Genomic DNA, 14,514 nt, shown 5'->3' with positions numbered 1-14,514 from the left:
TCATTCGGGTTTTTCTGTAAGATTTTATGGAAAAACCAAGACGAACTTTTTGGCCAACCCAATATATACTTCATTAGAGAAAAAATGTCATAACTTCAAGAATCAAAGGAAAAGAACAAGAAATTATATATGACTCATGGGCATTCTGCAATCTATTGTTTCAAGACAGTGAAGGAAAGATTAAGAGTTTGCTTTGCTTAGTTTGTTTGAATTCTGTACCACATGATGGCAAGATTTCACTGCTCTGTACTTTCCTGAAGAAATAAAAAACTATTACTTGAAGGCAGCTCAACCATATACTCTTAACTGTAGGCCATATTTAGGATACATGTACAACCAGGCTTTTAAAAAACATTCTTTGTGTCTCTTACCTATGTTAATTGCAGTTTCTTGTTTATCTCCTGTCAAGACCCATATTTTTATGTTCGCTTTCAATAGACTTGTTATCGTTTCTGGAACACGTGCTTGAAGGCGATCCTCAATGGCTGTGGCTCCAAGTAGTAGAAACTTCTAGATGTTTTTGGGGAAAGATAGTCATTACTGCTAATTAAAGATAAAAATATATCGTTTCTTGGCCTTTGGGCTAAGATCAAGTGTAAAGATAATATTTTAAGATGGAATAAACAGAGCAAATTTTGATAAAAGACATGCTATCTAATAACTGATTATGCAAAGTCCCACATGTGCATACACTCATACATTTTTTCTAGTATCTTCCACTGGTCTCTTTGTTTGTCCCTATTTCACTATAGTGCATCCCTCATGGCTCAGTGGTAAAGAACCCACCTGCCAATGCAGGAGACACAGGTTCAATCCCTGGGTTGGGAATTTCCATTGGAGGAGGAAATGGCAATCCACTCCAGTATTCTTGCCTGGAAAATCCCATGGACAGAGGAGCCTGGTGGGCTACAGTCTATGGAGTCGCAAGAGTTAGACACGACTTAGCAACTAAACCACCACCACCATATAATATATAAACCCTTACACATGTATGGGTCCTTACTTTTGTCTGTAAGAAAAATTTCATAATTTTCTCCATAAATCTCTTATCACCAGATGGTTTATTTTATAGTTTTTCTTCCTATTGTGAAGTATTGGCCTACCACCAGAGAGAAGTGGTTACAGTGTTACTTAAAAGTGGACTTTTCAAACTCTGACAATCACTAAAAACATTTTTAAAGGAAGTATGATTGATATACTAAAAAAGAGAGCAAGAAAGCAGATCATGTATAGTGCTCAGTTAGAACCAAAGAAAGCAGAAAAGAGTGAAGAAAAAAAATTTAAAAAGTGGGAACAAATAAAAACAGTTACAAATACAGTATATATTAAACTAATCATCACTATAAACATGGCCTAAATGTTTATAGTGGTCTAAATATACCAATTAAATGAGGGTTAGGTTAAGTTAGGGGCTTCTCAGGTGGCTCAGTGGTAAAGAATCCACCTGCCAATGCAGGAGACATGGGTTCAATCCCTGGGTTGGGAAGATCCCCTGGAGGAGGGTATAGCAACTCACTCCAGTATTCTTGCATGGGGAGTTCCAAGGACAGAGGAGTCTGGTGGGCTACAGTCCATGGGGTCATAAAAAGTCAGACCAGACTGAGCAATTGAGCACACACACACACATAAATACATACAATAGAATACTAATATATAAAACACACAAAAGAACAAAGGGAAGAGACTGGAACTCAGTCATTAGCCCAACATTTCAGATGATTATTATATATTATTCTAGCTTATTTTTCTATAATAAACATGTATTTCTTTTCATGTGGGTAAAACTATACAGAGGATAACAAGACTGAAGTGACTCGGATATGATTCAAAACAGGGAGAAATATTTTGAATAGTTTAAAAGACATTTTATGAATTCTCGATACAATAAGACAGATGTATACTTCATAAAAAAAATTTACCTGAACTTTTAACATGACACCAAGATATGACTACACTGATAAGCTCATTTTCTTCAAATGTGTTGGCATGGACAACACATACGGGGTACATTACCTTTTCAATACTATCGTAACAGTCTTCCAGAGTTTTCATTCTGTCTTTTACCACTGTGATGGCTTTCTTATACATGACCAGCCACTGCTCATACTCTATCTCAGTTAAGTCTATGTAGGCAACACAGAGAGTTCTCAGACCTGCAAGAGAGAGATCACCTGGTGAGGCTTCCAGTGATTGGATAGAAGTAGAGAATTTGAAAACAAAATCCAAAAGTATTTCGGAGCCCATGGGACAATAAAGGCATTCGTGCCACCTGGTCTTCTTACTCATCTTCCCTCCTCCCCTCGTCCTTGCTCACTGTAGTACCCTCGCTGGTCCTCGTGTTCCCCGACATTTGGACTTGAACATCCTACACCCAGAACGCATTCTCCTGAGGGCTTGTCATTCTCCCTTCCTGCGGGCTCTACCTAACTCACCCTACACAGAGAGCACCTCGTCGCTCTGTCCCTTTTCCCTGTTTATTTTCTCTCCATAGCACTCCTCACCCCATGACATCATCTATCACTGGCATATTCTTGCAGGACATTAGCTGTCTATGTTTTCTTCACTTCTGCCCTGGAAGCTGAGAACACTGCAGGGCACTATATAGATGCTCAATAACTATTTGTCAAATGAAGGAAAGAATAAGAGGCTTCAGTTTCCAATATCAAAGTAAGCCCAACAAATGCTGAGATAACAGAAAATTAACTTGAATTCCAAGGTGTTCAAGCTGGATTTAGAAAAGGCAGAGGAACCAGAGATCAAATTGCCAACCTCCTCTGGGTCACAGAAAAAGCAAGAGAATTCTGAAAAACATCTATCTCTGCTTCATCAACTACGTTAAAGCTTTTGACTGTGTGGATCACAGCAAACCGTGGAAAATTCTTCAAGAGATGGGAATACCAAACCACTTACCTGCCTCCTGAGAAATCTGTATGCAGAGCAAGAAGCAACAGTTAGAACCAGACATGGAACAATGGACTTGTTCCAAATTGGGAAAGGAGTACATCAAGGCTGTATATAGTCACCCTGCTTATTTAACTTATATGCAGGGTACATCATATGAAATGCCAGACTGGATGAAGCACAAGCTAGAACCAAGATTGTCGGGAGAAATATCAATAACCTCAGATATGCAGATGACACCACCCTTATGGCAGAAAGCAAAGAGGAACTAAAGAGCCTCTTGATGAAAGTGAAAGAGGAGAGTGAAAAAGTTGGCTTAAAAGCTCAACATTCAGAAAACTAAGATCATGGCATGTGGTCCCATCACTTCATGGCAAATAGATGGGGGAACAAAGGAAACAATGAGAGACTTTATTTTGGGGGGCTCCAAAATCACTGCAGATGGTGACTGCAGCCATGAAATTAAAAGATGCTTGCTCCTTGGAAGAAAAACTATGACCATCCTCAGTTCAGTTCAGTTCAGTCTCTCAGTCGTGTCCGACTCTTTGAGACCCCATGAATCGCAGCACGCCAGGCCTCCCTGTCCATCACCAACTCCTGGAGTTCACCCAAAATCATGTGCATTGAGTCAGTGATGCCATCCAGCCATCTCATCCTCTGTCCCCTTCTCCTCCTACCTTCAATCTTTTCCAGCATCAGGGTCTTTTCAAACGAGTCAACTCTTTGCATGAGGTGGCCAAAGTATTGGAGTTTCAGCTTTAGCATCAGTGCTTCCAATGAACACCCAGGACTGATCTCCTTTAGGATGCGCTGGTTGGATCTCCTTGCAGTCCAAGGGACTCTCAAGAGTCTTCTCTAACACCACAGTTCAAAAGCATCAATTCTTTGGCGCTCAGCTTTCTTCACAGTCCCAATCTCACATTCATACATGACCACTGGAAAAACCGTAGCCTTGACTAGATGGACTTTTGTTGGCAAAGTAATGTCTCTGGTTTTGAATATGCTATCTAGGTTGGTCATAACTTTCCTTCCAAGGAGTAAGTGTCTTTTAATTTCATGGCTGAAATCACCATCTGCAGTGATTTTGGAGTCCCCCAAAAATAAAGTCAGCCACTGTTTCCACTGTTTCCCCATCTATTTCCCATGATGGCCATCCTAGACAGCATATTAAAAAGCAGAGACATTACTTTGCCAACAAAGGTCTGTCTAGTCAAAGCTATGGTTTTTCCAGGAGTCATGTATGAATGTGAGAGTTGGACCATAAAGAAAGCTGAACGCTGAAGAACTGATGCTTATAAACTGTGGTGTTAGAGAAGACTCTTGAGAGTCCCTTGGACTTCAAGGAGATCAAACCAGTCAATCCTAAAGGAAATCAGTCCTGAGTTGGAAGGACTGATGTTGAAGCTGAAACTCTAATACTTTGGGTACTGATGTGAAGCACTGACTCATTGGAAAAGACCCTGAGAAAGATTGAAGGCAGGAGGAAAAGGGGACAATAGAGGATGAGATGGTTGGATGATATCACCAACTTGATGGACATGAGTTTGAGCAAGCTCCAGGAGTTGGTGATGGACAGGGAAGCCTGGCAGGCTGCAGTCCATGGGGTCGCAAAAAGTCGGACATGGCTGAGTGACTGAACTGAACTACAATGACATGCCTGAAAAAAATTTTAAATCGGATTGTAATATTTTAGGTTAATTCTGGCAAAACATTCAAACACTTGAGAATTTCCTGTTTCTCTGCAGAACAGGCTTCTCAGGTGGCTCAGCGGTAAAGAAGCTGCCTGCCAAGCAGTAGACAAGGATTCGATCCCTGGGTCAAGAAGATCCCCTGGAGGAGGAAATGGCAACCCACTCCAGTATCCCATGGACAGAGGGGCCTGGAGGGCTACAGTCCATGGGGTCCCAAGAGTTGGACATGACTGAGCTACTGAGCACACACACACACAGCTCTCTGCAGAAGACCTATAGAAGTTGTGATCAATATAATTCCCATATGCTTCTACCTATTGTAACCAACCTACAGCACAGGTATATTTTCAGAGACTACTAAAAGATCCAAAATGTAAACTTGCAAAATATCCATACTCTCACATAAGACACACATGTGTCTGTAGGAAGCAGCAGTTGTAAACTAAAAAGAGAAAGTAGACTATACTTTTCAAGGTAATCTTAATCAGTATTACTCTTTGCTTTTCAAAGCATCTATAAACCTTTCAATGGATGTTGTTCTTCTTCAAAACTCACTCAAGGAATATATTTCATAAAGAGATGGGTGATAAGTCAAAATCAGAAGGATAAAAGAATGCAGGAAAATATCAACTATGCCAGCATTCTGAGTTATACACAAAATGATTAACTTCAAAACACACAACACAAACCAAAAAAAAAACCAAAAAACCTCTCTATATTTCCAGTTCAGTTCAGTCCCTCAGTCGTGTCTGACTCTTTGGGACCCCATGGACTGCAGCACGCCAGGCTTCCCTATCCCTCACCAACTCCTGGAGCCTGCTCAAACTCATGTCCATCAAGTCAGTGATGCCATCCAAGCATCTCATCCTCTGCCTAGAAATAGATAATAGACTGAAGACACTGCTTTAGGAATCAAGGAAGAGCCCACAGTAAAAACATACATTTTAGTGTATGCAACTAAGCACAAAATACTGTTGGAGGGGAAGAAAGGGAAAATAATAATACTGCCTGGACAGGGCTTGTTTGGGGAACCATTTATTTTTAGTTGTTTATTTTTTGAACCATTTATTTTTAACCAAACAGAAGGCATACAAAGTCTCACATACCAGCAAGCTCCCCCGAGCACGCATTGAGGTATAATTTCAACAGTTAAGGACAGCATTACAAAAGGGAACTCAATTCTAAATAATTTTCACTTACCTTCTTTAGCAAAATTTTCCAGATGGACTAATGTCTCCTCCACAAAGAGAGAATTTTCTGAAAGTCTCTCATAAATCACTGAATCCTATAGAAAAAAAGCCACACAAACACACACTGTGATTAACATCTTATCTAAGCCTAATCATCTGAATTATGAAAACTTTTATCATTTTTTTGTTATAGCTCATAGAAGTGAAGGAGCTCCAGAAGCCCCAGTGAAAGCACAATTCCAGGAAAAAAAAGATGTTACATACAGAGGAAGAAAGACAAGGAACAGAGCAAATATCTCATGGGGACAATGCACGTGAGAAGCCAGTAAAGCGAAGTCTGTACAGCACCGAAAGAAAAAAAAAATGGTCAGCCTAGAAGTCTATACTCAGCAAAAATTTACTTCAAAAGGTTAGAAAAAATAAAGATGAAATAAATATTTTCTTTCTGACTTAGACTGAAAAAATGTATCACCAATAGATCTATGTTGTAAGATATGGTAAAGGAACTCCTTCAGACAAAAGATCATTATGCCAGATGGAAATATGAGTCTGAAAAGCAATGAACATGGTGTTGGCATGGGCATATATATATATATATACATTATTTCTCTCATTATCTAGTTCTTTTTATTCTAAGAAATTGGACAAAATGATTAGCTGTAAAGTGTGAAGCTTGTAACATTTGTAAAATTAAAATGTATGACCAGCATACCAGAAGGATTAGGAGAGAGAAATGGAAATATAGAATTGTAAGGTTCTTGCACTATATGTGAAGTAATATAATATCACTTGAAGGAGAAATGTAATAAAGATACCTATTATAAGCCACAAAGCAACTACTAAAATAAAAACTTTAAAACAAGGAAATTGGAAAAAAATATTCAAGTAATCCAAAAGAAAGTATAAAATAAAAAAGAAATATGGGGGGAAAAGAATAACTGGGACAAAGAGAAAATAAATGGCAAGATGATATATTCAAACCTAGTCATATAGATAACCATACTATATAAATGGGCTAAACATCAGTTAAAAGGCAGAGATTTCCAGAACAGATTTAAAACACTAGAACCAATGGCATGCTTCTTAGAAGAAACACATTTTAAAGACACACGTTCACACATAAACAAAAATGAAGATTGAAAAAAAACAAAGAAGACTTCCCTGGTCTTAAGACTTTCTTAACCAGTCGTTAAGAATCTGTGTGCCAATGCAGGGGACACGGGTTCCATCCCTGGTCCTGGAGGATTCCAGCTACCGTGAAGCAACTAAGCCCGTGCACCACCACAAGAGAAGCCATGGCAATGAGAAACCCACACACTGCAGCTAGAGAGTAATCCACAACAATGAACCAGCACAGCCAAAAATAAATAAGTAAAATTTAAAACAGTAAAGAGACTGTGATGAACAATTTTTCCACAACTAGGAAAAATTCCACAACTTGGATGAAATAAGTAAGTTCCACAACTTGGATGAAATAGAAAAGTTCTATAAAAACCACAAATCAAAGCTAACTAGCTAATTAGAAAAAATGTTCTGAAGAGCTCTATATTATTAAAGAAATTGAATTTGAAGTTATGAATAATATTTCCACCTCAGGTCCATGACTATGTGCTAAGTCCCATGAATCCTTTTAGAGACTCACCGAAAGCACAGCAGTAGTCTTGGGAACCCTCATCACAGATGACAAACACATGGAAGGATGTTTGCTATCATCAGTCATCATGGAAATGTAAATTAAACTCACAGTGAGATACACACCTATCAGAACGGCAAAATTAAAAAGACTAACCAGGCCAAATGTTGGCAACAACTGCTGGTAAGAATGTAACTTCAACTTGGTGGTTTCTTAAGAAGTTGATATATAGCTCCCATGTGATCCAATAATTTTACTCCTTGATATTTACCAGTGAGAGATAAAACTATATGTGCATAGAGAGAGTTGCAAACAAATGGTCACAAGAGCATTACTTGTAGTAGCCCAAACTGCAAATCATTGGTTCTCAGAAAAATAACTGACGGCACGTTTTCACTGACATCAAAGTTTAATAAAATTCTGGTGGCATTTCAGTGGGTTTGACGGCCTTGAGACGGACTTTCCAATCTAATGCTGTCAACCACCAGTGATAACAGCACATACAAAGTAACGACATTTTAAAATTCATTACATAATAATGAATCCCAGTACTTACAGCCCCTTTGCAGTAGAGCCGGAGCTGTCCTTCAGGAGTTCGGACAATTATAGACATCCTCTTTCTATTACTAAAACAATATCAAAAGCATTGTTAGTTTCTGCTTTCCTCAGTATATGGAGCTACCACTCAAGCAAAAACTCAAAGTCAAAAGAACTCTAATTGTTAGAATCCTCAGCTGCCTATGGCTGAAAAGGCTGGCACGTTTATTGCCAGCCTCCTCTTCTTCCTTCTTTATAGACTTCCTTTAACTGAGATTCTGATTATAAATCTCCACCTTTGTCTACTACTATTCTTTTCTTCCTTGGGAATTTACTGACACAAGTATATACAATAGATTATATTAGGATATATTAGATTAATATGTACTATTATAATATAGCACATGATGTATATATAATGTAACATCTTTATGTATTATATATACACATGTACAGGCTGCCATCTATGGAGTCGCACAGAGTCGGACACGACTGACCCAACTTAGCAGCAGCAGCATTATACAACACGTATATTACTTAAAATACACAAACTTTATATACATGTAATGCGTTTAATATAATGATTAAAAACTGATGAGAGGAGGTGAAAGCAGGCCTGGTCCTGTGTGTTTTTCAGTCCTCACACCATCTTCATCAACTAGACCTTTCTGGCCCCGTTTTCCTGCACAGAGATGTTAAATTGCTGGCTCGGTAGATGCCAGAATCTTTTGAATGTATAGTTCCGTCTCAAAACCCTCTGGATTGTGTGTGTGTGTGTGTGTGTGTGTGTGTGTGTTATAGCTATCATAGAACCTAAACTCACTGCTTTTGTTCCTGATTTAGGAGCCCAAATCGGCTTGAAGATCTCCTCTCACCTCTGTCCTCCACACACGGTCACGGTAAACTGGCCAAGACAGTCCTTCCCCCTAACCAGGTCATTCGCCCACTCTTAACTCTCCTTCCACCGTTCAGTCACCAGCCCAAACCCCACCTCCCGGCACAGGCTCCCAGGCCCCAGAGGTAAACCGCCACCTCCTGGAGCACCACAGTCCCCATCAAGTCATACTGTTCAATATTCTTTATCGCCCTCAACATGACTGGAGCAGAGGCCGCACAAACAGGCGGTCATCAAGGCCACCTTACTCCTTGAACAGTGTTCTAGAAAAATATTTTTAGCTTTATACATTGCAATGCACGCCGTGGAGATGAAAATACATTTTTAAAAAAATTCTTTAACTTTTCTTTGAATTTAAGCAAACTCCAGGAGACAGTGAAGGACAGGGAACCCAGCTGTGCTGCAGTCCATGGGGTCATAACAAGTTGGATGCGGCTTAACGACCAAACAGCAAGTTTTCTTTCACCTCTGGAGGCACAGATTGGTTGACAATACCAAGGACTTTGGAACCAGTAGACCTGAATTTCAAACCTGATTCTGCCACATATTTGCTTATAGACATTGGGAAGGTCATTTAAACTGAGCCCCAACTGCAAGTCCTCCACGTGGTATGGTCACCGTGGGCCTCAGAGGACAGTTCTGAACATGTCCCACAGACCAGCTGGGCTCTCAGTCATTATTCCTCCATGTTTTCAAGCTCTTTCAAAAAAAAAGAACTTTATTTTCCCTCAGGAATAATACTGATCAAGAAAAAGATGTCCATGATTGGAAGAGAAGTAAGAAGTTCATAGAAATGATGGCCAAAAGAGAGGAGGAGGATATCCTTCAGGGAGAAGAAAATCCTGGTAAAATTGAAATGCTTAAGCCTCAGAGATGGAGAAGGCAATGGCACCCCACTCCAGTACTCTTGCCTGGAAAACCCCATGGATGGGGAGCCTGGTAGGCTGTAGTCCATGGGGTCGCTAAGAGTCGGACACGACTGAGTGACTTCCCTTTCACTTTTCACTTTCATGCATTGGAGAAGGAAATGGCAACCCACTCCAGTGTTCTTGTCTGGAGAATCCCAGGGACGGGGGAGCCTGGTGGGCTTCCGTCTATGGGGTCGCACAGAGTTGGACACGACTGAAGCGACTTAGCAGCAGCAGCAAGCCTCAGAGAAGAGTGTTCCAATTAAAACAATTATTATAATGAGGCCTTAGAGAAGCAAGAACTGAACTGAGATGCAAGGGTGTATAGAAGCTAACTAGAATTTCAGGATTCTGTTATTAGGTTTTCATTTACAGCCAAATCTCAGTTGAATAGTCAAAGAAGAGCCCTGGAAAATTCACATACAGATCGAAAAGATAGCTTACCTAGAAAATTCCAGTACATTAAGAATTTCAAATGTGAGTTCTTCTCCCATCTACAGGAAAATAAGACAACATATTCTTACCTTAGGAAAAAAGTATTTGTCTCACAAAGTCACTCACTCTCCCAATCATGAACAAGTTTCACCCTCCAAATACATATCTTTTTCAAAATAAAGCTTTCCTGCAAGTCTGATGAGATGACAGTGCCCTCCTCTGGTAAGAATATTGTTTGCAACCTGGACAGTATTAACAAAAGTGCTTCCTATAGCAACAGATTAAGATTGAAACACCTCTCCAATCTAAAATCAGCATGATTAGAAAAATTGTACACGTGTGTCTCTGGATGAGCAGGTGCATGTAAACCGCTAGAAAGTATATCAAGTATTACTCACAGCTTCTATGGTGACTGAGTTCGGCATCCTTGTAGTGAAAACAAAGCCAAGTTTCTTTGCTCCTTTCACTAAAGCTGCTTCATCTGTCAATAAAAGGCCTGTATTAATGGAGATTGAGCAAGTGTATTAACATTATATTTAATTTAATACAGATTTCTCCAGCAGTAAAATATCATGTCATTCTTTAGAACTTGGGGTTTTCTAGCCAAATGCGTTTATCAGTGCTTCTAGGTAACAGAGTGTTGACAGTAGAGGAAATCTGGTTAAGCAGGGCCTCGGTCAGTGGGACTAATCCACCAGCCTGGAATTGAAACACTTTCCTCCTGCTCACTGAGGTCTTCTCTGTTCTCTACAACATTAGTAGCACTTCCATAAAATGTTGCATGGCCTTAACCTGCCCTGTGCCTGCTTACTGACTGTAACCTGCTTCTAAGCCCCTGCTCCAAGACCACACCCTGCAGCCTTCTGGGCACTTTGGGGGTGTATGGGGTATGTGGAGAGTGGGAGCCCCAGAGCTTCAAAGTGGCTCAGAGCTGTGTACGAATGCCCCAAACAGGTAAGAATTTCAGGGAAGGAGAAAGGCAGGCGCAACTGGGGATCCGTGATGGCTCCCCTTCCTCTGTGGGCTCACCGCCTGCCAGGCGTTCACGGGCACACAGCACCTACCTGGAGAGGAGGCCTGGTAGCTTATGTTGTTTCCCTCTCTCTCTGGAACAACAGTGTGGCACACACACAACAGGGTAAGAAATTCCTTTATATACTCTTTCGTGGGCTGTAAGAAAGGAACACAGCTAATGAGTCTCTTCCAACCTGCCCCTCAACTCAAAAGTCCTACATAATCTGCATATATATATATATATATACCAAGTGAGATTTCACCTCAGGTCCATACAGAGTAACGCACTGGCTAGAAACCATACTACACATTCAGAATGTGTTTGTGGAGTGGAGGCTGAGTCAGGGGGAGAGGCGGGGGCTGGGGCGACCACAGGGAACAGGAAGACCCTGCTGTCTAGGGATGTTTGTTCTCCTTGGGAACACAGGTGTTCACAAAGCTGGAAGAAACAAGGAAGGGGTGTGATAGGGAAGTCAGGGGCCTATTTTAGGGAGGTGATGCTGAGTACACCATGCGAAATGCTGGGCTGGATGAAGCACAAGCTGGAATCAAGATTGCCGGGAGAAATAACAATAACAGATATGCAGATGACACCACCCTTATGGCAGAAAGCAAAGAAGAACTAAAGACTCCTTGATGAAAGTGAAAGAAGAGAGTGAAAAGCTGGCTTAAAACTCAACATTCAGAAAACTAAGATAATGGCATCCGGTCCCATCACTTCATGGCAAATAGATGGGAAAACAATGGAAACAGTGAGAGACTTTATTTTGGGGGGCTCCAAAATCACTGCAGATGGTGACTGCAGCCATGAAATTAAAAGATGCTTGCTCCTGGGAAGAAAAGCTATGACCAACCTAGACAGCATATTAAAAAGCAGAATTTGCTTTGCAGACATTACTTTGCCAACAAAGGTCCGTCTAGTCAAAGCTATGGTTTTTCCAGTAGTCATGTATGGATGTGAGAGTTGGACTATAAAGAAAGCTGGGCACCAAATGATGCTTTTGAACTGTGGTGTTGGAGAAGATTCTTGAGAGTCCCTTGGACTACAAGGAGATCAAACCAGTCAATCCTAAAGGAAATCAGTCCTGAATATTCACCAAAAGGACTGATGCTGAAGCTGACACTCCAATACTTTGGCCACCAGATGCAAAGAACTAACTCATTGGAAAGGACCCTGATGCTGGAAAAGATTGAAGGTGGGAGGAGAAGGGGATGAGAGAGGATGAGATGGTTGGATGGCATCACCGACTCAATATACATGAATTTGAGTAAGCTCTGGGAGTTGGTGATGGTCAGGGAAGCCTGGCATGCTGCTGTCCATGGGGTTGTAAAGAGTCGGACACAACTGACTTACTAAACTGAACTGAACTGATAAGGGGAAAAAAGCATATTTAGATGTTTAAATTAAGACCTAAATGGAAAGGTTAGTTGTGGGTCTGTGTTCACATGTGTGGTGGCACACACCAAAGGTTGTAGCACTTTCCCAGGACCCAAAATCAGGACACAGATTCATCATTAGTGGAGCTTCAAGATAAATGTGGCTCCTGCATCTTGAGTGTAGGGGTCAATGACACAGAATGAGGTTGGAGACAGAGAGAGGACCACAGTAGTAAGTCAGGATTCTACTTAAATGTGGTACCAGTCCTCAGAAGGGTCTTAAGCAAAGGAAGAACATGTACAGGTTTTACATTTTAAAGATCACTTTTATTTATTTTAATTTTTGGCTGCTCCCCAAGGCATTTGGGATCTTAATTCCCTGACCAGGGGTTGAACCCATGCTCCCTGTGTTGGAAGGCAGAATCTTAACCACTAGTCTACTGGGGAAGTCCCAAAGATCACTTTTATTTTTAAGAAGATCAAGATTTCGTTTTAAAGTCTATTTTATCTGATATGAGTATTGCTACTCCTGCTTTCTTTTGGTCCCTATTTGCATGGAAAATCTTTTTCCAGCCCTTCACTTTCAGTCTGTATGCGTTCCCTGTTTTGAGGTGGGTCTCTTGTAGACAACATATGTAGGGGTCTTGTTTTTGTATCCATTCAGCCAGTCTTTGTCTTATGGTGGGGGCATTCAACCCATTTACGTTTAAGGTAATTACTGATAAGTATGATCCCGTTACCATTTACTTGATTGTTTTGGGTTCGAATTTATGATCCAGCAATCCCACTGATGGGCATACACACTGAGGAAACCAGAATTGAAAGAGACACGGGTACCCCAATGTTCATCGCAGCACTGTTTATAATAGCCAGGACATGGAAGCAACCTAGATGTCCATCAGCAGATGAATGGATAAGAAAGCTGTGGTACATATACACACTGGAGTATTACTCAGCCATTAAAAAGAATACATTTGAATCAGTTCTAATGAGGTGGATGAAACTGGAGCCTATTATACAGAGTGAAGTAAGCCAGAAAGAAAAACACCAATACAGTATACTAACGCATATATATGGAATTTAGAAAGATGGTAACAATAACCCTGTATATGAGACAGCAAAAGAGACACTGATGTATAGAACAGTCTTATGGACTCTGTGGGAGAGGGAGAGAGTGGGAAGATTTGGGAGAATGACATTGAAACATGTATAATATCATGTATGAAACAAGTCACTAGTCCAGGTTCGATGCACGATACTGGATGCTTGGGGCTGGTGCACTGGGAAGACCCAGAGGGAGGGTATGGGGAGGGAGGAGGGAGGAGGGTTCAGAATGGGGAACACATGTATACCTGTGGCGGATTCATTTTGATATTTGGCAAAACTAATACAATTTTGTAAAGTTTAAAAATAAAATAAAATTGAAAAAAATAAAATAAAATTGAAAAAAAAAAAAGATCAAGATTTCCCATCAGCTAGATCAATATCTTAAAATAGATAAGTGAAGATATTGATTGCATGCTATAGAACCAAAAGAGTTTAAAAGCACATAGAGATAGGATTTTACAGATTGCTACATAGTATAATATTCCTATATAACGTCTGAATTCATTCACACTCAAGTCAAGGCATGCTGCTGCTGCTAAGTCGCTTCAGTCATGTCCGACTCTGTGCGACCCCATAGACGGCAGCCCACCAGGCTCCGCCATCCCTGGGATTCTCCAGGCAAGAATACTGGAGTGGGTTGCCATTTCCTTCTCCAGTGCATGAAGGTGAAAAGTGAAAGTGAAGTCACTCAGTCCTGTCCGACTCTGAGCAACCCCATGGACTGCAGCCTACCGGGCTCCTCTGTCCATGGGATTTTCCAGGCAAGAGTACTGGAGTGGGGTGCCATCGCCTTCTCCAAAGTCAAGGCATAGCTCATACTTATCAT

The 14,514-nt window shown here is 40.7% G+C and overlaps 1 protein-coding gene across 3 annotated transcripts in view; it reads right to left on the bottom strand.

The window, feature by feature from the left end:
• Nucleotides 1-14,514, bottom strand: part of LOC133258393 (phospholipid-transporting ATPase IB-like) — a 96,085-nt gene that overhangs the window by 43,188 nt on the left and 38,383 nt on the right. For all 3 annotated transcript variants that reach the window (XM_061434931.1, XM_061434929.1, XM_061434930.1), the window contains exons 17-23: nucleotides 11,255-11,360; nucleotides 10,589-10,671; nucleotides 10,200-10,249; nucleotides 7,972-8,041; nucleotides 5,793-5,877; nucleotides 2,014-2,153; nucleotides 372-510 (exon numbers count right to left, since the gene is read on the bottom strand). In XM_061434931.1, coding sequence (XP_061290915.1) covers nucleotides 372-510; nucleotides 2,014-2,153; nucleotides 5,793-5,877; nucleotides 7,972-8,041; nucleotides 10,200-10,249; nucleotides 10,589-10,671; nucleotides 11,255-11,360 — 673 coding nt within the window. The remainder of the gene's footprint in view (nucleotides 1-371; nucleotides 511-2,013; nucleotides 2,154-5,792; nucleotides 5,878-7,971; nucleotides 8,042-10,199; nucleotides 10,250-10,588; nucleotides 10,672-11,254; nucleotides 11,361-14,514) is intronic.

Source organism: Bos javanicus, chromosome 12 (assembly GCF_032452875.1).
Source record: "Bos javanicus breed banteng chromosome 12, ARS-OSU_banteng_1.0, whole genome shotgun sequence".
Lineage (NCBI taxonomy): Eukaryota > Metazoa > Chordata > Mammalia > Artiodactyla > Bovidae > Bos > Bos javanicus.
Note: the sequence above shows the minus strand (reverse complement) of the source record. Positions and strands in the feature narration are given on the sequence as shown.